The 22,702-nt window shown below is 41.2% G+C and overlaps 1 protein-coding gene across 1 annotated transcript in view; it reads left to right on the plus strand.

The window, feature by feature from the left end:
- The window catches only part of CNTN5 (contactin 5), a 1,036,023-nt gene that overhangs the window by 702,564 nt on the left and 310,757 nt on the right, over window positions 1-22,702 (plus strand). The window contains exon 7 of the mRNA XM_089775740.1: window positions 21,768-21,863. Coding sequence (XP_089631866.1) covers window positions 21,768-21,863 — 96 coding nt within the window. The remainder of the gene's footprint in view (window positions 1-21,767; window positions 21,864-22,702) is intronic.

Raw genomic sequence — 22,702 nt, forward strand, 5'->3', positions numbered from 1 at the left:
GTTGATTTTAAATGACTCTTGGAACAGTGAAGAGCTTTCAAAAGACTGGAAGAAAAGTAATGTTATACCAGTACTTACAAGGTAAATGGGAGACCCAGCAACCATAAGTTTCTCAGTTTGACATCAATGCTAAGGAAGATAGTAGAACATCTGATATAAAAAAATTAAAGAAGGCCAATGTAATTAATATTAACCAACATTGTTTTCTAGAGGAAATGAACTTATCTTTTGTATGAGATTATAAATTTGCTCGATAAAAGTAATAGTGATGACATCTGGAAGGCACTGGACATGGTACCACAAAACATTTTAATTAAAAAACTAGACATTAAAAATTAATTTGATGCACATTCATTCAGTAAAGTCTTGTGGCCTCTGTACTGGGCATCAGGATAGAATATTAGAATGCTCCCTTTCTGGATCTATGAATCTGTGAAACCAGCCCGCATGGAACTGTGGCAGCACCAGAACAGCTTTAATTCATGTTTGCACATACCCTTGCTCTGTGCAGTTTAGCTGTACCCCAGGGTCTACATCGCTGTGCAAGTGACTAAATTATGCACTGCCCTGCATATGTACCCAGTGGGGGCTGAAAGAAATATTTTTGTTTGCATTAATCCTAGCACTCACCTATTTGCAGTGATTGCACAAGGTGAAGTGGCATTGGGTAGTATTCCTCAAATTGTCTGAAGAGGGAGCAGAGGCAATGCCCCTCTCTCTGCATAATCTCAGGTAAGGAGCCTGGTTTGCTACAGAGCTGACCACACCTCCCACATTCTTCAGTATCTTCCCTTCTCGTAGAGGCACGGCACCACAAGTCTCGGTACCACCTGTAAAATCCAGTCAGACTGACAAATGATTGTCTTTGCCTGCAGAATGCTGCAGGGAATGCTTGAAAATCCTGTTAAAGATTTCATTACAATAATAAGTGTGTCACTTAAACTCTAGAGTGAGTAACTACAATTTTCCTGAGCTCTATAGAAACCATAAACAAAAATGGCCAGTTAATAAGAAAACAATGGACTAAATCACTGCTGACATAAATGAATGCAAAGTTGTTTTCAGTGGGAGCTTCCCTAATTCCACCAAGAATGAATTTAATTCATAGCTTTTTCTTAGGAGCTGATTTAGGAACATTCCCAATTCTGAAAAGGAACTTTTTAAGAGAACTGTTTAATGGCACAGCTAAAACAATGAAATGTTACTATATTATCACTCATGCATGTGCACTGCAATCACTCTTATCTTTCAAATGCTAATGCCTCCTCAGCTACCTTGGGATTTTACTTTGCATCCCATTATTATGCCTTTGCCCCTCTCCATGTGTTGTTATGCTGGTTTCGGATTTAGCTCTAACGTATTTCCTTTGTCCTACTAGTCCTCAAATAACTGCTTTGACTTTTTTCTGTTCTGCTTAACCTGTCATATCAAATTCCTTTACTATTTCAAGAAGGGAGGACAGAAAAGTGAAACTGGTTCCTAGTCTAAAAAGCAGGGGTTGGAAAATTAACTCATAGGAGTCAAAGATTTTATCTCATTTAATTAAACATCAGGTGTAAAAAACCCAATCTTATCTAATATCAGAAATAATACCTTAATTGGGTCACAAAAGTGAATGAAATACATATAATATCCCAGTTTTTGAAAAGGATTCTGGCTTAGCTTAGCTCAAGATTTGTGTACAGGAACTACTGCCCTTGCTTCAGTTTAATGACAGGTCCAAACTCACTAAAATGTGGATTTTGAAATTCTCAGGTGAAAAATTGTTATGAGGTAAGAACATAAGAACGGCCATACTGGCTCAGGCCAAAGGTCCATCTAGCGCGATATCCTGTCTTCTGACAATGGCCAATGCCAGATGCCCCAGAGGGAGTGAACAGAAACAGGTAGTCATCAAGTGACCCCTCTCCTGTCATCCATTCCAGCCCCTGACAAACAGAGGCTTGGGACACCATTCCTTCCCATTTTGGCTAAGTAGTAATGATGGACCTAACCACCATGAATTTGGATGGAGGAAATGTCTGAAAAATTACCTGTAATTCAGCTTCATGTATGTGAAAATTGTGTGAAAATAGCAATTAGTATTAATTCCAAAAATTTTTGTGTTGTGGGAACTATTGTGTTGTGTTGTGGGAACTAGTGTGGTGTTGTGGGAACTAGTGGCAATTTTTGTGTTGTGGGAACTAGTTACCAGGTATTTGCTAACTATACAATTTATAAAAACAAAGAATATGTCATGAGTGTGACAACTAAGGATGTTAAGGACTAGTCGACTATCCCATAAGCAAATGCTTATGGGATAGTCGAGTCCACTAGTCAAGTCCCCCTCCCCCCGCTGCCTCTATCAGATAGAGGCAACAAGGGGGGAAGAGAGCGTAATTCAAAGTGGCAGTGCTGCATGGAGCCCATATCTGGGCTCCATGCGACATTGCCCCCTTTGAAATGCTGCTGTGGTGTTTCAAAGCGGCAGCATCACATGGAGTCTGGGGTCAGCTGGGGACTCCCTAGCTGACCACAGGCTCCCTGCAGCATTTCTGTGGAACTGGAGTCAACTGGGAAGTCTCCAGCTTACCCTGGGTTCCAGGGAATACCATATGGAGCCTGGTGTCAGCTGGGGACTCCACAGCTTATCCCAGGCTCCAGTGTGGGATTTCAAAGCAAGCAGAGCCCGGGGTCAGCTGGGGAGTCCCCAGCTGATCCCAGGTTCTGGCGAATGCCGCGTGTGGCATTTCAAAGTGGCAGTGCAGCATGGAGCCTGGGGTCAGCAAGTGACTCTAAGCCCCCCACTAATCCCAGGTTCCATGAGGGTGCTTCTGCTTTGAAATGCACAAGAGCTCCCTAGCCAGAATCTTGTACATTTCAAAGCTGGCACACTGCGTGCATCCCAGGGCTAGCAGGAAGTCCTTCTGACTCCAGGCTCCATGCGGGGGCTCTTGTGCATTTCAAATGGTAAGCGCCTTTGTGGAGCCTGGCATCAACGGGACTTCCTGCTGGCCCCAGACTGCATGTGGAATTCCACATTACTCCTTTGACATGTACAAAAGCCCCAGTAGGATGTCTTGTACATTTCAAAGGAGGAATGCAGAAGTGCATATCGACTAGTCAAGTAGTCGATGGAAATTCCATTGACTACTCGACTAGTAAATTACATGTTAGTTAACATCCTTAGTGACAACCCTTCTGTAATTATGAAGTATTTTCAATTGTTAGATACATATCCTTCATATGTATCTAAAAATATATTTTCAACCTTGAATTAGCACTAAATGTATAACCAGATCAAGCAGGCCTTCATGTTCCATTGAAGTAGTCACTTGTCACGGTGATGAGCTTGATAGAAAAAATATAGGTAGAAATGCCTGTCCTCTGCCAAACAATATGTGGAGCAGAGATGGCTGTGTTAGCAATAATCTCTTTGTATTACCAGTAACCACAAGAATGACAAGAAACAAAGGGCCATATCTTGTCACCCTTACTCTTGTTGGACCATAGCTTAGTTCATGAGCAGTCCTACTAGGATTGCTCAGTGTTGTAAGTTTATCTTCAGCATGGGTAAGGATGAATGGGTCTGGCTCTCAATGAATGCTGCTAAAATACAAATATTTACCTTGCTTTATTTTCCTAGGGTTTTTTTTCTGGGGGGGGGGGGGGTTGGAAACATTGGATTTTACCTCTTGTGTAAAATCCGATTCAGATTTACCTTTGCATCACAGTCATATGGAATAGAACTTGTGTCTGATGGTAAGGAAATGTAGATGACTCATGAAAATTTTCTAAGATGGGTACCTATAGTTAATTATCTAAATCCACACTTGGGCACCAAACATACACAGCCAACATTTTTTAGAAGTGCTGAGCATCCAGGAGCTTCCTTTAGAGTAGACTGTAGGTGCTTATCACTTTCATCTTCAGATCATTTACATTTAGGTTCTCAAGTTTAGTGTCTATGATATGTGGAAAGTTTTGGTCTATTTTTTTTTGTAACAGTGCAAATTCTGATGTGCCATTAATTCTTGCATTATCATTCCATATTGCTTAGGATCTGATGATGCTCATAGTGAACAGAACCTTAGAGCACAATTAGTCCCATTGATTTTAATGAATTAAAGCTGAAATTTGTAGACATATTCTGAATAGATTAAGGGCCCATTTCATCCAATTTATGTCACTTATAAAGTGCTATTCAACATGAAAAATGTTGGCATAATCAGTCCTTTAGTCTCCCATACAGACCGTGCTTTAGAAAGGTTAATTATTGCAACATTGTATTTATGAGCGTGAAGAAGGCTGATTAGAAAAGAAGAGAAAGCTTTTCCTGGTGTTTTGTATTCACCTTTTCATGATGTGGAGACAATACTTGAAAGAGATTAATACTGAATTCTGTTACTCATTACACATCTTCAGCAGAATCATTTACTAATTTCTACTCACTTATCACTATGCCACTCCATGAAAGAGAGGAAGATTGCACAGGAGACTCTGAGCCCAGGTCTATACTAGGACCGTATTCCAAAATACCCACCACAGGTTGAATTTCTAAGCCCACTACTTATTTTTAAATAATGGGACACGGAATTCGAACTCTGTACTCCTGCTTTTCACAAGGAGTAATGCTAATTCCGAAATAGTAATTTGAAATAACATTAGTGTGCATGCTCCAGTGTTGCTAATTCAAACTTATTGGTCTCTGGGAGGCCTCCCCCAGCTCCCCAGAGTGCTTCCTGAGACTCTAAGTCTGAGGTAGTGTGTCCACATCAATGGAGCCTTCCTTAGACTAACTTTGATGCTTCCTCGAGTGATGACATCCTCGTCTGAATTTGTTAAATCAAGAGTTCTTAAGATGAGTCTTTGTTTTTTTTAACATAAGCTTATAAAAATATCCTGTTTCTTGTCATTGCTATCCTACTGTGTTTTGTCATAGCTCTTCTTCTACTGCGTTTTATCAATAAGTAATCTACCGATAGTGTTTCCATTTTTGGTCCCTCACAATACTAAATTAAATAAATAAATAAATAAATAAAATCCAAGCTACAATCAAAAGTAAATGGTTCTGCATGCCGTGGTCAGTGACCTATATGTAGCTCAAAATCCAGTATGCTTCAACAGCAGCCCTGGGAACTACAGGTTGTGGAATATCTAAATCCACATGATGTGGCATGTTGGGTGGGAGAACTTTCTGGGTCCTGCCAGGATGGGTTGCAGAGATGTTGGCTGCCATGAGGCACCACTGGACCTGACAGACTTCAGGTTGCAAATAAAGGACACAGTGATGGAGAGGGGAAGGGAATTGAAGTGTTCCCAACAGTTGCAATTCCTAGTATACTGTTAGGAAATGAGGTGTCAGCATGAAGGAAGCTCCATGTAAGCCTGGGACCCAGCATCAAGCTGTTTCTTCCTCTGTATCTCTGGGCTCTGGCATTATGGGAAGTGAGTCTTTGGGCTGGGGAGAGGGGTCTCCTGCAGCTTCCTTGTAGAGGGAGAGGATGTGTCTGGTTCCCCAACTGGGTTCTAGGGTTGAGGAGACAGAGAAATAGGTTGTCAGAGAGATTTCTATAACTCTACAGTGCTGGAGGAATTTTTGTGGTTGTATGTGTACTGCTGCAGACATACTTGATAAGAGTTGTTTTGAAATAAATTACCAAAATAATTGAAAGTGGAATTATCATATAGTATTATTTTGACAAATAACACTTGTGGAATTGTTTAGAATTTTTAAATATTGTGTACACAATTCTTAATTTTTTGATGCAGAATTCTTAATGGTTTGGTTCAGGATTCTTAATACTTTGGTGCTGAATTTCCCCCAAGGTTTAGTTTTCTTTTTAAAATTCATTGTAAAGGTGGAAACACTCTTGAATTGTTGTATGGAAGCCAATGAAAATGGGTATATATTTGTAACTCTCTAAATTATTGGTTACAAATACAAACAAATTAAAGAAAAATCCTAATTTTGTCATCTTATTTCAGGCTCTCCCTTTTTTGCCCCTAGATGACAATTGAGATTCTTTCAAATGTAATTTCCTCTTTTCATTTAAAGAATCTCCTTTGAATCACTGTTATCTGTAAATCATATTTCTAAGAGGCCTATGTGTATAACAAGTCAACAAGCATTCAAATCTCTTAGGTCCCAATCCTGCAAATATTCATGCACATGACTGATTCCAACCCATACGAGTAGACCCAGTAAGTTCTGTAGCATCACTGAAATGAATAAAATTAAACATGCACATATTTGTTTGCTGGATGAAGGCCACTGTTGGGTTAGAGCTGTGTTCAGTTATAAAAGAATGTGATAAAAACATTCAATTAATTTCTTAAAAATAGAATATTTAGAAGCTTTATTAATTTTCTCATTGTGAGGCGGATTTTCCAGAGACTGTCTTGTAGCTTTTCTCTGAACTCTCTTTGCTGGTATGCTTCGAAGTTATGGCCACCAGTTCTGACTACACTATACCAGGAATTGAGACAACTGAAACTTACCCAATTTTCAGAGGATAGAAGTCAATATTATCTAAATAATAATGTAGACAACCAAAATTAATAGTGATTTTGAAAATTAAAGCCTTTTGTCTTAGTGTATTTCTAATAATAAGCAAATGTCCTTTCTACCCGCAAAGAGATGTGTATGTGTAGTTCCCCTAGAAGTCCATTACAAATCTACACAGGCAAAATTTGGCCCATTGCTTTATTGCTAATACAATGTTTTCCATGCCTTGTTATCTCATAGCCACAAATAAGTAAAAATTTGTTTAAAAGAATTAATCCTTAATGCAGAGCTTCTAATTTGCTTTTGGGTGAAGACCATGGATGTATCTCTGGCTTTATTTCCATTAATTATTCAATGACAATGAAAGAGATTTGTGACCACTGACAAAGGAATTTAAAATGTCAAGCCTTAGCAAACGATTGCTGTCTGATACATGCTTCTAGAGAAAAGATCTGTCTAAAGACTGTTCTGTACACACTTACTTCTATCTCTTGTGGTCTGGTTAATACCACCTTTACTCGCTATCTTAATTCAATGTCTTATCTCTAAATATGTTTTGTTGAGAAACTTCTAACTAACTCAGCAACTATTCTGCTCAGCCTAAATCTCATTATAAAATGTCATTTAAAAAAACACCACCACAGCACACAGTTTAAACTGCTGTAAAAACAAGCCAGATGTCCGACAGACAGCTGAAGAGAAATACCAGTGCTGAGGGGCCTGAGAGTTACATTAAAATATTAAAAAGGTATGAAAGGTTCAGGAGATTAAAATATTTCTTAGACAGTAACTACCAAACATAATTACTTACCTATGCTTTTGAAACAGAAAATGTAAGCATTAATTTACTGGCATTACAAACCATGTTATGTTCCCCGGGGCAGCCATAACCCTGATTCAAAATTCATCTCCTTAGGTTTCTGTCTGTTTTTACAGTCGTTAGTGGCCAAACACTGAAGTGTCTCCACTAGAGAAAGTACCTAGTGTAAACAGATTAAACTATGATTTGCCATTGTGTGACTCACTCCTGTTTCAAGCAAGGTAAAACTGCACTACTGCAAATTCTAATTTATAGCATCTTTGTATAGATAAGAAGTTAATGCTGGTGCAGCTACAACAGTAGCTGTACACTGATGGCTATAATATAATCCCCGGCTTTACTCGCCCATTGAACTTTTCATGTAAAATCAAGTTCTTTCAAACTTACTCTTTCACTTTATCTTAGTACTTTATAGACTCAACAGCACTGATTACTACTAACACAAAATGATTATCATGATACCTAAAGGGTAGTATATGTGTGTGATGTTGGCAGAGAAGACACCAGCTCATGCAAAGACCCCTGAACTCACTGAACACTAACAAACAGAGATCAAAGAAAAAAGACTTTGTTAATTGCATTTCTCACCCTTTTCAGGAAGGAGAGTGCTTCTCATGAACTCATCCCATCAAATTGGACTTTAGTGAGGAGATAAAAATTCCTGTCAAGGAGAAACTTGATTAATTTCTGCTGCTTGAACTGTGAAAGGGCAAGGATCACTAAGAATAAGCAGAGGTTTTACCTGGGTTAGCCCTAAAAGACATAAATGAGTTAGATTATTAGAGAAGTTTCTATTATCTGTCGGAAATAAGGTGGGAGTCAAATAGGTCCCTACTGAAGTCCAGGTGGCTGTATAGGGTTTCATCAATCACAGCATGGGGGGGTAGGCTGCATCCCCTATGATGCACGGTGGCATCTGCCCATCCCTAACCACAGTCACGGTGGGAGAAGAATGTGCCCACTTCTAGCTTGCTGAAGAGGCTTGAGTTATGAAATATGTGGGCATTGTGCACCCTGTCTGACCCCCCAACAAAAATGTCAGTAAACTGTCCACGGTGGTCGACCAGGACCTTCAGCACCATTGAGAAGTAGCTCTTCCTGTTAATATACTGGGCCACTCAGTGTTGTGGTGCGCAGATCGGAATGTGGGTCCCATCTATGGCTCCACCTCACTTTGGGAACCCCATGGCAACAAATCCAGCCACGACTGGGTCCAGCTGTCCCAGGTGGATGACCCTGCGTAGCAGGATGGAGTTGATGGCCCTCACAACCTGCAGAAGGAAACAGAAAAACACACAGAACAGAGAATGAGAGGGAATGCCTGAGACCCAGGGAGGTGCCCGCCCCTCTGTTCCCCCCAAACACACCAGGAGCCATGTCCTATGAGGTTGCTCCCTAGCAAGGCTGTGTGAGGGCGGGATGGCACAACCCCCAGGAACTGGTATCTAGCCTCCAGACCCATCTCTCCACTGTGATGTGTGGTTTCATGCGTCTTGCTCCTGCATACAAGGAAAGGGTCTCAAGAATTAGCTCGGTGTCAAGCTCGTTGAGGTCCACGAAGGCAGCCTGCACAAACTGATGCAGAAAATGCAGCATTGCTGTGTGGGGCCATCACATGCTCAGGGGCAGCCCCAGCTCCATGGCAAAAACAAAAGTGTTGTGGTGTCCAAAAAAGCTGGGCAACCAGAATATGCACTGTCCCTCGGAGAGGTAGGCAAGCATGCAGCAGAAGCAGGGAAATGGCTGTTCAGGGGGTCCCATTAAGCACATCTCTCAGCTAGACTTAGGCAAAGGCACTGGGAAGCAACTGGTGACATAATGCCCTGGATGAACTGGTTCTGGGTGGCCTTATATGCATGATAGAGTCCAATAAGTGTGGATGGACCATTTTTTCGATGGTAATGTAGATGCTCTCTTTCAGAAGAAGTTTTTCCAGAAGATCTCTTCTGGAAAAGCTTCTTCCAAGAAAAGCCTGCAGTCTAGATGTAGCCTAAGACTGTAAGTCATTTGTCTATGTATGTTTCCTGCTTTAATCTTATGAATAACTCTTATTTCTTTTTCCTAGTTAAGAAATCTTTAGTTTATTACAAGATTGGCTTCAGGGGTAGTTTTTGGTTTGAGATCTGAGGTACAATTGTCCTAGAGTAAGTTACTGGTCCTATGCGACTGGGAGTAACCTGAATATTGTTGTGATCTTTGGCAAAAAGTGACCATCTGTGACAAAGTCTAGCTTGTGTAGCTGGCAAGATAAATCAGAATGGCCAAAGCATGTGACTCCATATTAAACATGTTATGGTGCCTGAGTATCTCATAATTGTTAATTGGTTGGTGAAATCTAAGTATGGTACTAACAACCAGATTGGAGTTAGTACTCTGCTTCTTAACAGTCTGCCTTGAGGCTGGCACTCATGTTTTTGACCCGCTCCAGACATCATGACATTTGGCATAGTCCTGGCAGGATTCACATGCCACAGGCCAATTTGATTTATAGATCATAACTGACACTGTTAAATACTTAAACCTGATATCCAGAGTTTTAAAAGTTAAGGATTAATCACAGTGAGTAAACCACACTCATATGAGGGTCTAGAGACAAACAACCTGGAAAAGTTAAATGAGGGGAAAGGAATTTCCCACGAAGAAAAAAAATCCCTAGATCAAGAACCGTGAGCTTTGCACATCAATTTTGACCCATTGTCCAACCACACTGCTGTTCTAGATGGCACTGAGACCACTCTGTGGGAAATTACCCATTTGCAATACCTGGCAACCCAGCAAGAATGTGAGCACCAAGAGATGATGAACTGTGGATCAGTGAGACTGGGGCAACCCAAACAGCAGCCAAAGCTAACAAGGAGGCACTGGAGAGAGTCTGCCAAAGATGAATGACAAGCAGCAGGTTGAGGCGTCACTCCATCCACTTGGAGACAACGTGGCTGTGTCTAGACTGTAAAGTTTTTCCGGAAAATCAGCAGCTTTTCCGGAAAAACTTGCCAGCTGTCTACACTGGCCGCTTGAATTTCCGGAAAAGCACTGACGATCTCATGTAAGATCGTCAGTGCTTTTCCAGAAATACTATGCTGCTTCCGTTCGGGCAAAAGTCTTTTTCCGAAAGACTTTTGTGCAAAAGGGCCAGTGTAGACAGCACAGTACTGTTTTCCGCAAAAAAGCCCCGATCGCGAAAATGGCGATCGGGGCTTTTTTGAGGAAAAGCACGTCTAGATTAGCCACGGACACTTTTCCGCAAAAAGTGCTTTTGCGGAAAAGCATCCTTCCAATCTAGATGCGCTTTTCCGAAAACGCTTTTAACTGAAAAGTTTTCCGTTAAAAGCATTTTCGGAAAATCATGCCAGTGTAGATGTAGCCCGTGGCAATAGGTTCTGGTGGATTATGATCACTCTACCATCTTTGTGGTTAAGTGGATAGAGAGACCCAAAATGCAGAGAGAAAGGAACTCTGTGTGTGCATACATATAAGTAGTAACATGAGGTTGTAATATGGAAAAGGTTGAGGCTCACTGTTTTAGGTGAACACAGTAATTTGAAGTGACATACCTAGAGCAAAGATCAGGGCTTAACATGTGACCCATTAAATCAATGCTTAATGTTTGATAACTCCTAAACAGTAAAATCTAGGACCACCAAATTATCATAACTCAGCATAACATAAGAGTTTGGTTGTGCCAGAAGAATGGGATGTGCCTGGTATTGGATTGTTTCATTACCAAATCAAGTACTGACCTCAAAATTGATGTAACTGAGAGAATGTTGAAAGAGCCTGAACCAATATGAGACAGAAAAATAGAGTGAATCTGGAATAGGATTGCTGCTCAATAAACCTTGCAAAAAAGAGATAAAATGGAGAAAATTGGAGACATGCTCTGTTTTGGCACAGCTAAATCACTCCTTAAGGTTTGAAAACTTGAAAAAAAATGTGATTGGAAACCAAATTGACTATAGCCCTTTTTGGTTAAAACATGGTGAATGATAAGAGTTTATAGGGATGAGGTAAAAAATACACTTGATGGAATTCCCATTAAAAAAAATTCCCAGATCACTAAAGTGATCTATGCAATCAAATGCCAGCAATGCCCCACTGCCATATATATTGGCCATACTGGACAGTCTCTATGGGAAAGAATTAATGGACACAAATCAGATATCCAAAACGGCAACACACAGCAACCTGTTGGAGAACACTTTAACCTGCCCGGCCACTCATTAATGGATCTCCAAATCACTGTGTTATTTCAAGCCAATTCCACAAACCAAATATACAGGGAATGGTTGGAACTTAACTTCATTTACAAGTTTGATTCTGATCAGAATGGAATGAACAGGGATATCATTTGGCCTGCACACTGCCTTCCACATCCTAATGACTTAACCAGACAATCAGTCAATGATGGTGCTAATTGTTCTTATCAGCCACTTGCGACTTGAACAATCTTTTCACTCTTTTTCTTTCTTTCTTTTTTTTCCTCCTCCCCATCCCTCGTCCCTTATTTATTTCTGGATCTGGACTTTTAGTACTCCAGTCATCTGAAGAAGTGGGTTGTATTTTTAAGTTTTTCTAGTTACAGACTAATTCGGTTACCCCTCTGAAGCATTATAAAATTATAATATATCAAAAATAAAAATTGACATCATACAAATAACACAGTATTTTTTAAAATACAGTTATTTAAATAAAGTATGTATAATTTATTTTTATTTTCCAAAAAATAAATCTAATTGAGTTAAGGACCCGAGCAATGCTGGGTTAATCTGTTAGTAGTATATGGGGTACTCTTTGAGTTTGACCTAGTGGGTCTATGTTATATCCACAAAATTGAAACCCAGAAGATCGATCGCAGCAAGGTCGATCTTCTGTGTAGTGTAGACATGCCCTATGAAATTAGTTGTCTTATTCCAGTTATTGATAAATAATTGTCAACACCACAAAAACCTTCCTCTCTTCCCCCCTCAACAGACAGGACAAAGAAGTAATGAGCATGGTGACAGAATGCACATATAGAGGTGGTAATGCCAGCTTAAAGTGAAGATACATTGGCAAGGCAGTATATCAAAGGCAAAAATGCTGAAGCATTTGATATATGTGCTGTTATAGTGAAATAGATAAATTCAGTGTCCAATGCTGTCAATCTAGCATCTTTACTCAGTGCTAAAATTTTTTACCAAAATTAATACATAGATTTATACTTCTCCATCTCTCCTTTAATGGTATTTTATTTACTTACTCTAGAGGTGTGTCTAGGCTACAGGGTTTTCTCAACAAAAGAGGACTTTTGTTGACAAAACTATACCTGCGTCTACACTACCGCCAAGTTCTGTCAACAGTAAGTCAACAGAATGAGGCAGTTTTGTCGATGGCGGTAAACCTCATTCTACGAGGAATAATGCCTTTTTTCGACAGAATTATGTCAGAAAAAAGCGCTCTTGCATCCACACTGCTTTTTCTAAAGAGAGCATCTAGACTCTCTGTCGAAAAAGTGGCTTGCTTTGTCGACAGAACTTGCTGTAGTCTAGATGCTCTTTTTCAACAGAGGCTTTGTTGACAGTATCTGTTGACAAAGCCTCTGTTGACAAAGTCTCTGTTGACAAAAGCCTGTAGTCTAGGGGTACGTCTAAACTACATGCCTCCGTCAACGGAGGCATGTAGATTAGCCAGATCGGCAGAGGGAAATGAAGCCACGATTAAAATAATCGCGGCTTCATTTAAATTTAAATGGCTGCCCCGCTCTGCCGATCAGCTGTTTGTTGGCAGATCGGGGCAGTCTTGACGCGCCACGCCGACAAAGAAGCCTTTCTTGATCGGCACAGGTATGCCTCGTGAAACCAGGTTTACCTGTGCCGATCAAGAAAGGCTTCTTTGTCGGCGCGACGCGTCCAGACTGCCCCGATCTGCCGACAAACAGCTGATCGGCAGAGGGGGCAGCCATTTAAATTTAAATGAAGCCGCGATTATTTTAATCACGGCTTCATTTCCCTCTGCCGATCTGGCTAATCTACATGCCTCCGTCGACGGAGGCATGTAGTCTAGACACACCCTAGATGTACCCTAAATGATGCAAATTCTGTAGTAATTTACTATGCATTCATGACACCATTCTGCAAAATACGAGTTCTGTACATGATGCATAGTTAATTTTCTTATGCAGTAAACTTTCTTTAAAAGGGGATATACATATGTAAAATGCAAAATGTATTAAGCAACAGAATTACACAGAAGCTCAATTTTGCTGTTTCGATTTTGTATTCACAAACTCTACTTAATCAAAATGTTCCCACCAGAACTACTGATCTTAGAGAAACATAGTCAAAGTAGATAGATTCTCATAAGGAGGTGGTCCTCTGTTCATTAATCTCTTCATTAAGCTATCTTTATATGCAATAACATAATCTTCAGTGACAATAATTGGACATTCCTCTATAAATCTATAGAATAATTTGGCACACATATAAGAGAACCAGCTTTATCCAACCTTTATCAGTATAAGAGGGTCACCTACACATATTTAAATTGCTATAAAGAAGGCTAAGCTTTTTTTTAAATGCTGAATTCCATTTATTATCCATAGATTTTGAATAAAGGGTCTTGACTCACATTAAAGTTTTTGGAAGTCATGGAGCTGAAACCTCAGGCCCTGATTTGAAAATGTTCAGTAGGTGTTATCTTGGCACTCATTTTAAGATAAGGGTAAACAAATCTAATCTCTCGAAGCATAAACTGAACACCCACAGAGCACAGAAAGATATTTTCTTTTTTGTGAGCCATGTATCTCACTGCACTTTTCGCTAGGTGCATTCATTATAAGGTGTCTGATTTATTCTGATACCTCAGTTATTGATTGCCACTGCAGACAAAATACTAAACTTGATGACTCATCTGAATGATCTGAAAGAATATTGTGGTTCCTACATTCCTAATACTGACACTGTATTCCTTACAGTCTTCTATTTTCTTCTATTTTTCTTTAAAAATAAAATAGCATATACGTGGTTTGTTGGTAGCTGACTTCTTTTGTTTAAATATACATTATAGCCAAAATTCAAATGATTAATATTTAACAAAAGCATTTTCTTTCATTCACTTCATCTACTTCAAGCTGATTATTACAAAGGAGAATTGCTCATCCCATTCTTCAACTCTCCATTATTTCAAGTTTGCTCTTAAAAAAAACCACATTTGTCGTATTTACTTTATAGTCAAACCTGTACTCTGACACTTTATTCCTATACATACTGTATTTTCCGGCGTATAGGGCGACTGGGCGTATAAGACGACCCCCTATCTTTTTAATTAAAAGATAGGGTTTCATCTTATACCCCAGCGCCCTTCCGCCTCCTTTGCTCCCGGTGTCCCTGGTCTGCTGGAGATGGTCCCCAGCAGACCAGAGCCATCGGGAGCAAAGCCGCCAGGAGCGCCTGGGCTTCCCCCCCCCCCGCCGGAGCCCCTCCGCGGCTTTGAAAGCCTCGGGGGAAGCCGGCGGGGGGGCATCCCAGGCGCGCATGGGCTGCCCGCCCTCCGGAGCCCCTCCGCGGCTTTGAAAGCCTCGGGGGAAGCCGGCGGGCGGGCAGCCCATGCGCGCCTGGGATGCCCCCCCCGCCGGCTTCCCCCGAGGCTTTCAAAGCCGCGGAGGGGCTCCGGCGGGCGAGCAGCCCATGCGCGCCTGGGATGCCCAGCCGCCGGCTTCCCCCGAGGCTTTCAAAGCCGCGGAGGGGCTCCGGCGGGCGGGCAGCCCATGCGCGCCTGGGATGCCCCCCCGCCGGCTTCCCCCGAGGCTTTCAAAGCCGCGGAGGGGCTCCGGCGGGCGGGCAGCCCATGCGCGCCTGGGATGCCCCCCCCGCCGGCTTCCCCCGAGGCTTTCAAAGCCGCGGAGGGGCTCCGGCGGGCGGGCAGCCCATGCGCGCCTGGGATGCCCCGCCCCCGGCTTCCCCCGAGGCTTTCAAAGCCGCGGAGGGGCTCCGGCGGCGGGGCATCCGGCGTACAAGACGACCCCCGATTTTTGGGGGATGTTTTTTAACTTCAGAGGTCGTCTTGTACGCCGGAATATACGGTAATATTGACTAACACCAACCCCCTCAGTAACATAAATGTAATTACATTATTTGTTACTTAAAATATTTAGTGAGTAGTCAAGTGAGTTGAAACTTGCACCTAATATTACTCTCCTCACCCCTTCAACTTTACTGGTTTGACTAAGGGTACGCATACACTGCATGCTTATTTCAAAATAAGCTATTCCGGAGTCATTATTCAGAAATAGCTTACTTTGAAATAGCACACATACACTGCAGGGAAGCCTCAAAATAAGTCTGAGGCAGGCTTCCCTAATGTAGACACGCTATCTTGATTTAGAGCCCCAAGGGATACCAGGGAGGAATAACTTAGACTGGCCCTGGTGAGGGGCTATTTCAAAATAGCAGCAGTGGAGCATCTACATATGTCTTATTTCAAAATAGCTATTTTGGAAGAGGAATTATTCCTCATGGAATGAGGTTTACAAAAGTTGGAATAAGACACCATTATTTTGATATTTCAAAATAATGGAATTCCTGTGTAGATGTGCTCATTGTTATTTTGGAATAACACTCGTTATTCTGAAATAACAGTGCAGTGTAGACACATCTTAAAAGGTAGCCTGGGTCCTAAATAGCCATTAGTTTCTTTTTTGAAAAACTGTAACCTGACTACTGAAGCTATGTCTACACTCCAAAGAAAAGTTGGAAAAAGATACGCAAATTGTGAATCACAATTTGCATATCTTTTCCCGTTTTTCTTCTAAAAGAGGTTTTTCTGATATTTGGCCTATCTACATGGAGCCAAATGTTGGAAAAAATCCTCCTTCGAAACATCCTTTCTTCTTCATAAAACAAGGTTTACAGAGATGCCGAAAAAACACATCTGCTTTTCTGATTTTTTTTTTACCTTGGACATGGCAGAACTTTTCCGAGATACCTTTGGTATCCCGGAAAAGCTCTGTTTTCTAGATATACCCTGAGTCAGTCAGTCAGTCTTTCTTTCTTTCTTCAGCTTAATACTAAAATATTTCAATTCTGAAATACTGCCACCTTGTTCTGGGAAATATAACTTAGGTCCATCATGAGAAATGAAAGCTGACTGGAAAACTTGGCCCTTAGTGGAAAGGCTGGGATCAAGCGGCACCTAAACTAAAATTCCTGTGATGCAATACAGTGGCATTTCAGAATTAAAATATTTCAATTTTCTGATGAAATATTTTACTAATCAGTTTTTCCAATTAAAAGTGGCCCATTTCTACAGAAATTTCAGTGTATTGTTAAGCTAATTTTCCACTGGAAAAAATTTTTACTGAAAATTTTCAACCAGTCCTACTCATTGTGCTAAAGCATAGTTTTTCAAATGAAATCCATCTCAAGGTATAATTTGCAAAATCAGAATTTAGGGGGGAAAAACAGATTTTAAACAGAAAACACTGTCATCTTGGCCAGAACTCTGCAACAAACTATAAAGGTTCAACTCTTATGCTACTAAGAATCCAGAATATGAGGCTAATATAACTTATTTTCTTTAAGTTATTTAATTTTCCTGCAGAGATGAGAAAGTTATGAAAAAATGGTGTTTCTTTTGTAGCATGTTGAATCAATTACATGCAGAAAGCAGACATGCAAAGAGGATGTCAGGTAATCTTTGTTAAATGCTGTAATGTCAGCAGGAATCATTAGCATAATTTTCTTTTCCAATGTCATAGGAAGGCAGTCTTGTTTCTGATTACTTTTGTTACTGTATTTAGAGGAATAACATGGATATCACTCATTGTGCTTAGCTCTTCTGGATTCAGAACATGATTTCCTGTTCAAAATATGTTCAAACTTCAGCAAATCAATTCCAGATATGTCCAAACATTAAATTTGGTGAGGTTTGCACAGATGGAGTTACTGAGTTACTACAGAGAATTCTTTCCCAGCTGTCTGGCTGATGGTTTTCACTCACATGCTCAGGGTCTCAATGAACACCATATTTGAGGTCGAGAAGGAATTTTTCCACAGGTCAGCTTGGCAAAGCCCTTCCTCAGAAGCAAAGGGATATGTCATTTGCTGATAAATGGTGGAATTTTCATAATGTTAAGTCTTTAAATCAAGCTTTGAGGTCTTCCCTACTCAGCCAACAGTTAATGGGCCTATTACAGCAGTGGGTGGGTGTAGTTCTGTGGCCTGCAATGTACAGGAGGTCAGACCAGAAACTGATCATAATGGACATTTCTGGACTGAAAGTCTACAGTAGATTATTTCAAATTTACTAAGTTCTACTTCTGGGCACCCAACTTTACAAATTTGAAATTCCATGTCCGCATTACAGGAAAGAATCAAATGTAGTCTGAAGTGAGCTCCTTTAATGTGGACACACTACCTTGGACTTAGAGCTCCAGGAAGCGCACTAAGGAGCTGCGGGAGTGTTAGCCGAAATGGTTAGGGCAGTGTGTGTGTGTGTGTTACATCCAAGTTTTCAACTGCTGAGACGCAAAGTCTCATTGCAGTGGGCAGCCTAGGAGGCTGGAGGGCGCCCCGAAAAATAGTTTAACGTTTGTGACTTTACTGCTAGGACCGGGGTTCCATCGCAGAGGGCAGCCAACAGGCTCTCAGACGCCCCGGTGTGTGTGTGCGCTATACACCTGAGACTTTAACTGCTGAGACCGGGGTCCCTTGCAGTGGGCAACCTGGAGGAGGTTGACGGGCGCCCCAATAAGTTTATAGGGAGAGCTTATAACACCTCAGATTTTAGCTGCTAGAATCCAAGATTCCTTCGCAGCGGGCAGCCTTAGGGAAAGACTGAGAAGTGTCCCAATGGATCTGCCACCGGGGAGTGACACAATCCAAAACGCCCAAGCTCTCCCTATACCTGTCCCTTTGACCGGCTGAAGTTTTTTTGTTTGTGTTCGGTTCGGGTACAGCCGCATGGGTTCAAGTCAGAAGCTTGACACTCACTGGCTTATTATAGGAGAAATAAAGAGAAAATAAAATAAAATAAACTTGGTTTAATATATATATATATATATATATATATATTTATAAGTGAATGAGGGCATCCCACTTATTCCCAAAGTTTATAGCTAAATCACCTTACCAAAGGCAGTTTACAATAGAAATGAAGCAGTTTGCCTTAAGAAACTATAATAAAGTAACTAAACTTATAACAGAGAGACAATTAAAGTGTACACGTAAAGAAAACACATTGCAGGTACAATTCTCACCCCTGCGTTCCAGACTTGGCGTGGCCAGCGTCTTTCTCTCAATCCCTCAGGAAGAAGTAGGGTGAGGTTGGGTGTCCCACGGACCTCGGGAGACAATCAATACCTGCCAGCAGGTGTAGGTAATTGGAGCTCAAATGGGGTGGGCAACTAAACCCTCTTTATACCCCTTGGATCACATGGGCTTCTTCCTGGTCTCAAGTGGTCAATTAGGAAAAATGGCTTTGAATGCCAAGTTTCCCACGAAGGGTGCAAAGCATAATTCACACCTGGGAAGATGCAGACAATGGGCACCTCTGGTATGTGATGGGCGAAGATTCCTCTCCTGAGACAGTGCAGGCGTGTCAATTACTGATACTAGCCATCATGGCGATGGGAGGCCTCCCAGTCGTCAGCTAGCCCATTTACTGTCTGGTTTCTGTTTATGGTAGAGTCAGGGACAGTCACCACACCTGCGTTCCCAGGGCATCAAAGGCTGACTGCCTTTCTCTTGCTCTCTGGGGGGGAAAAAACAAGATGGGGTTCGTGGAAAAGCAAGATGGGGTTTGTGTCTGGCTACAGGGAGGCCTTCTGAAGGCCAATTAGTTTGAATTAGCAGCACCAGATCATCCACACTTACATTATGTTTCAGACTTAATAAGTTCAGAAATAGCGTTATTCCTCATGATCTATACCAGGGGTCTCCAAACTACGGCCCGCGGGCTGCATCCGGCCCGCGAGGCCCTCTCATCCGGCCCGTGGAGACCTTTTTGTCTGGCCCTGCCTTCTTCCGCGTGCCGGCGAGATTATCCCTGAGGCGCTTGAGTCCGAGCATTGGTGTCAGCGGGAGAAACGGATTCGCAGGCGGCTGCGCGAGGTCCCAGCGCACGCACGGGACAGCAGGTAGCCCAGGTCAGGGACGGCTCCGCGTGCCGCTTGGCCGGGCGGACGAAAAAGGGGGGTCTCGAAGGCAGGCTCCAGATCAGACCCGGCGGCAGAGGATCGCGGGAGGCTGGACGGAGGGGAGGAAACCCGACGGTGGTTTCTCAGGGGCTAGGAGCGAGGGGCTACTTCTCCGGAGGTGGGGCTGAGGAGCTGGTGCCCATTGCAGGAGGCGGTCTGGTTGCTGTGGCACAGTGATAACGTGTCTGCTTTCAAACCAGCTTTTCCCATTAAAATGCATGTCCCTTGTTCCATGAGGCTATGTTACAAATTGTCACCTCATTCCCTGCATGATAGGAGAGCGATCACATCTCTTCAAGTGTGAGTGTCTTAGGCTGAACATATTGAACCACCCCCAATTTCAAACAGTGATTTCTAAAGCCAGAAATGTCTGCTATTTTGGCATCCAGGAAACAATTTCACCATTCACACTAATACAGGTGTTCATGTGTAGTGTATCAATGTGTTATTAAATAATAACTGAATAAAATAATATTAAATAAATAATTAAAAACAACATCCATTTTTTGATTGGTTTTTATTTGGACCTCAAGTGTGTAGTCGGCCCCCGAACTGCTGTTTGATAGTTAATGCGGCCCTCGGGCAGAAAAGTTTGGAGACCCCTGATCTATACCCATCTGTGAATAGATCACTAAGCCACATATGATGAATACTACTTCTGCCTCATTCCACTCCTATGTTCAGGAACTCCATTCTACAGCAATGGAAGCTTCTGAGTAGCTTGAGCAGAGTATATTGCAGTATTCCAGCTGTGATCCATATCAGAGACAAATGTTCATAGGCTCCAGGTCAACTAAAGGCAAGTTACACATAGGGGCTACGTCTAGACTGGCATGATTTTCCGCAAATGCTTTTAACAAAAAGTTTTTCCGTTAAAAGCATTTGCGGAAAAGAGCGTCTAGATTAGCACGGACGCTTTTCCACAAAAGGACTTTTTGCGGAAAAGCGTCCGTGCCAATCTAGATGCAGTTTTGTGCAAGAAAGCCCCGATTGCCATTTTCACCATCGGGGCTTTTTTGCGCAAAACAGTTTTCAGCTGTCTACACTGGCCCTCTTGCTCAAAAGCATTTGCACAAGAGGGCTTTTGCCCGAACAGGAGCAGCATTGCATTTCCGCAAGAACACTGACAATCTTATATGAGATCATCAGTGTTCTTGCGGAAATTCAAGTGGTCAGTGTAGACAGCTGGCAAGTATTTCCTTTGCGGAAAAACTTGCCAGGCTAGACGCAGCCAGGATGTTTGTCACTTGTGAATCCCAGATGAGAAATGGTTCTAATCAGTGTTCCCTCTAAACTGTGTGGCAGCACAGCTTCACAGGTGCAGGAAGCCCTGAGCCTCTGTCGGGGTGAGGCTAATTAATCACCTGTGAAGCTGCAGCTTAGAGGGAGTAGTAGTTCTAATATGACCCCAAAGATAACACATCTACCATTGTTTCTTCCTTGTAAATACTTATGTTAGGGCATAAGCATGAAATTTGGCTGTAGATCCAGCTCCAAAGCCCTGTAATTGAAAGAGTCAGATCTTCTGCATGAAAGGCAGTATACAAATATAAACTATTCATAACTAGAAATGGTCATAACACTTTCATCAGAATAGTTTTTCATCAGAAAATATTGTTTCAATGAAAGAAAATTTTTACATGAAATATTTCAACAACATTTTCTTTAAGAAAAATATTTCATAATAACATAGCTTTCATTTTGGAAAAAAACGTTGTTTGGGAAAATGTGTACAATTTCAAAACTGTAGTTACTCAAAACTGGATTATGATCTGCATACTGGAGAAACTATACTGGAAACAGTATTAAAATAAACCTGCTATTAAGTAGATTTTCTTATAGATCCATGGGAGTTGATTCTCCTTCCCACCTACAACAATGTATTGCACACACTATTCTTTGGATGACATGTTAACAACCCTCTATAAGCAGCAGATAGGACACAGTGTAGTCTCTTAATTTTATTTCACTTTTTACTATGCATGAACATATTTTATTAGTGAGGAAACCAATAAACAGGAAATGGTAAAAAGAAATAAAAGAGCCAATAAATGTTTGTTATAAATGGTACACTGCCTAATATTTTTCCAGAGACACTATATCCATGTATGGTAAGGAGTAATAGTGTTTAAGTAATGTAGACATCTTTGCGACGGGAAAGGATTTATTTTTAAAGAAATGAAAATAAGGCACTGTCAGCTTTGTAAGAAGAAATAAAGTAAAAATTACATTACTAATAAATAAATAACTTCTTTCCATTCAACTAAAATGTTGTGTTATGTTGACAGATCTGGGAAATTTTAGTGGCCGGACGAGAAGTGCAGTCTCTGTACGAGAAGGTCAAGGAGTTGTTCTGATGTGTTCTCCTCCACTTCATTCACCAGGTATAGTAGGTAGCACTCTTTATTGAAATTGTTTTGGTTTACTGTATGCTCATTATTTTAGAGCATGTTTGACTACAAAACTTTAAAGGTGAACTAGGCCCCATTCTTAAAAGTTCTCTGATTACCAAAGGAGTAATTAAAGATCATATACTGTAAATGCCATTGAGTAGGCAGTGTTTCTGCGATAAGTCTTATTCTCATTATTACTGTTGATTGCAACGGCAGTAGTCTCCATATCACCAATGAGTGATATGCTGCCTTTGGGTCACAGAAAGTGATTTCTTCTAAAGTTTAGAACTCTTCAAAAAATTGTTCCAAATGTCAATAGTGAGAGACAGATGTTGAATACAAATAACATTTTCTTTCTAATATAGCCATGATTTTGGTTGCATTCCTTTGTTGCATTGCTTTGTTACCAGCAGAACAGCATAATTGCTAGAAGTCAGAAATAATCATAAATTCCAGGAAATTGATCCATCTGAAACTTTCCAAACAAAACCTTAGAAATGCCACTGTGGTTACATTTTTCCTTCTCAAACTCACTCTCCTGCAGAGTGTGTGTGGATGGGTAAGACTTTTTATAGAAATCTGTTATTTGTGCACTGTATATTAAAGTGTACTATCTAGAGAAAGTTTAGATGATAGAGTACCTTTCCGTCAATAGACACTCTAGAGTAAATCTTTTCCTACTTGGGCTTTAGTTCCATGTTTAGAGGAGATTTGTTTCTTCCTTCATATTGCGGTCCTAGAGAAAAGTTATCTTCTGTAAGGGTGCATCTACACAGCAGCGTTATTTCAGAATAATGGCCGTTATTCCGAAATAACAATGCGAGCATCTA

Source organism: Pelodiscus sinensis, chromosome 1 (genome assembly GCF_052426305.1).
Source record: "Pelodiscus sinensis isolate ZL-2025 chromosome 1, ASM5242630v1, whole genome shotgun sequence".
Classification (NCBI taxonomy): Eukaryota; Metazoa; Chordata; order Testudines; family Trionychidae; genus Pelodiscus; species Pelodiscus sinensis.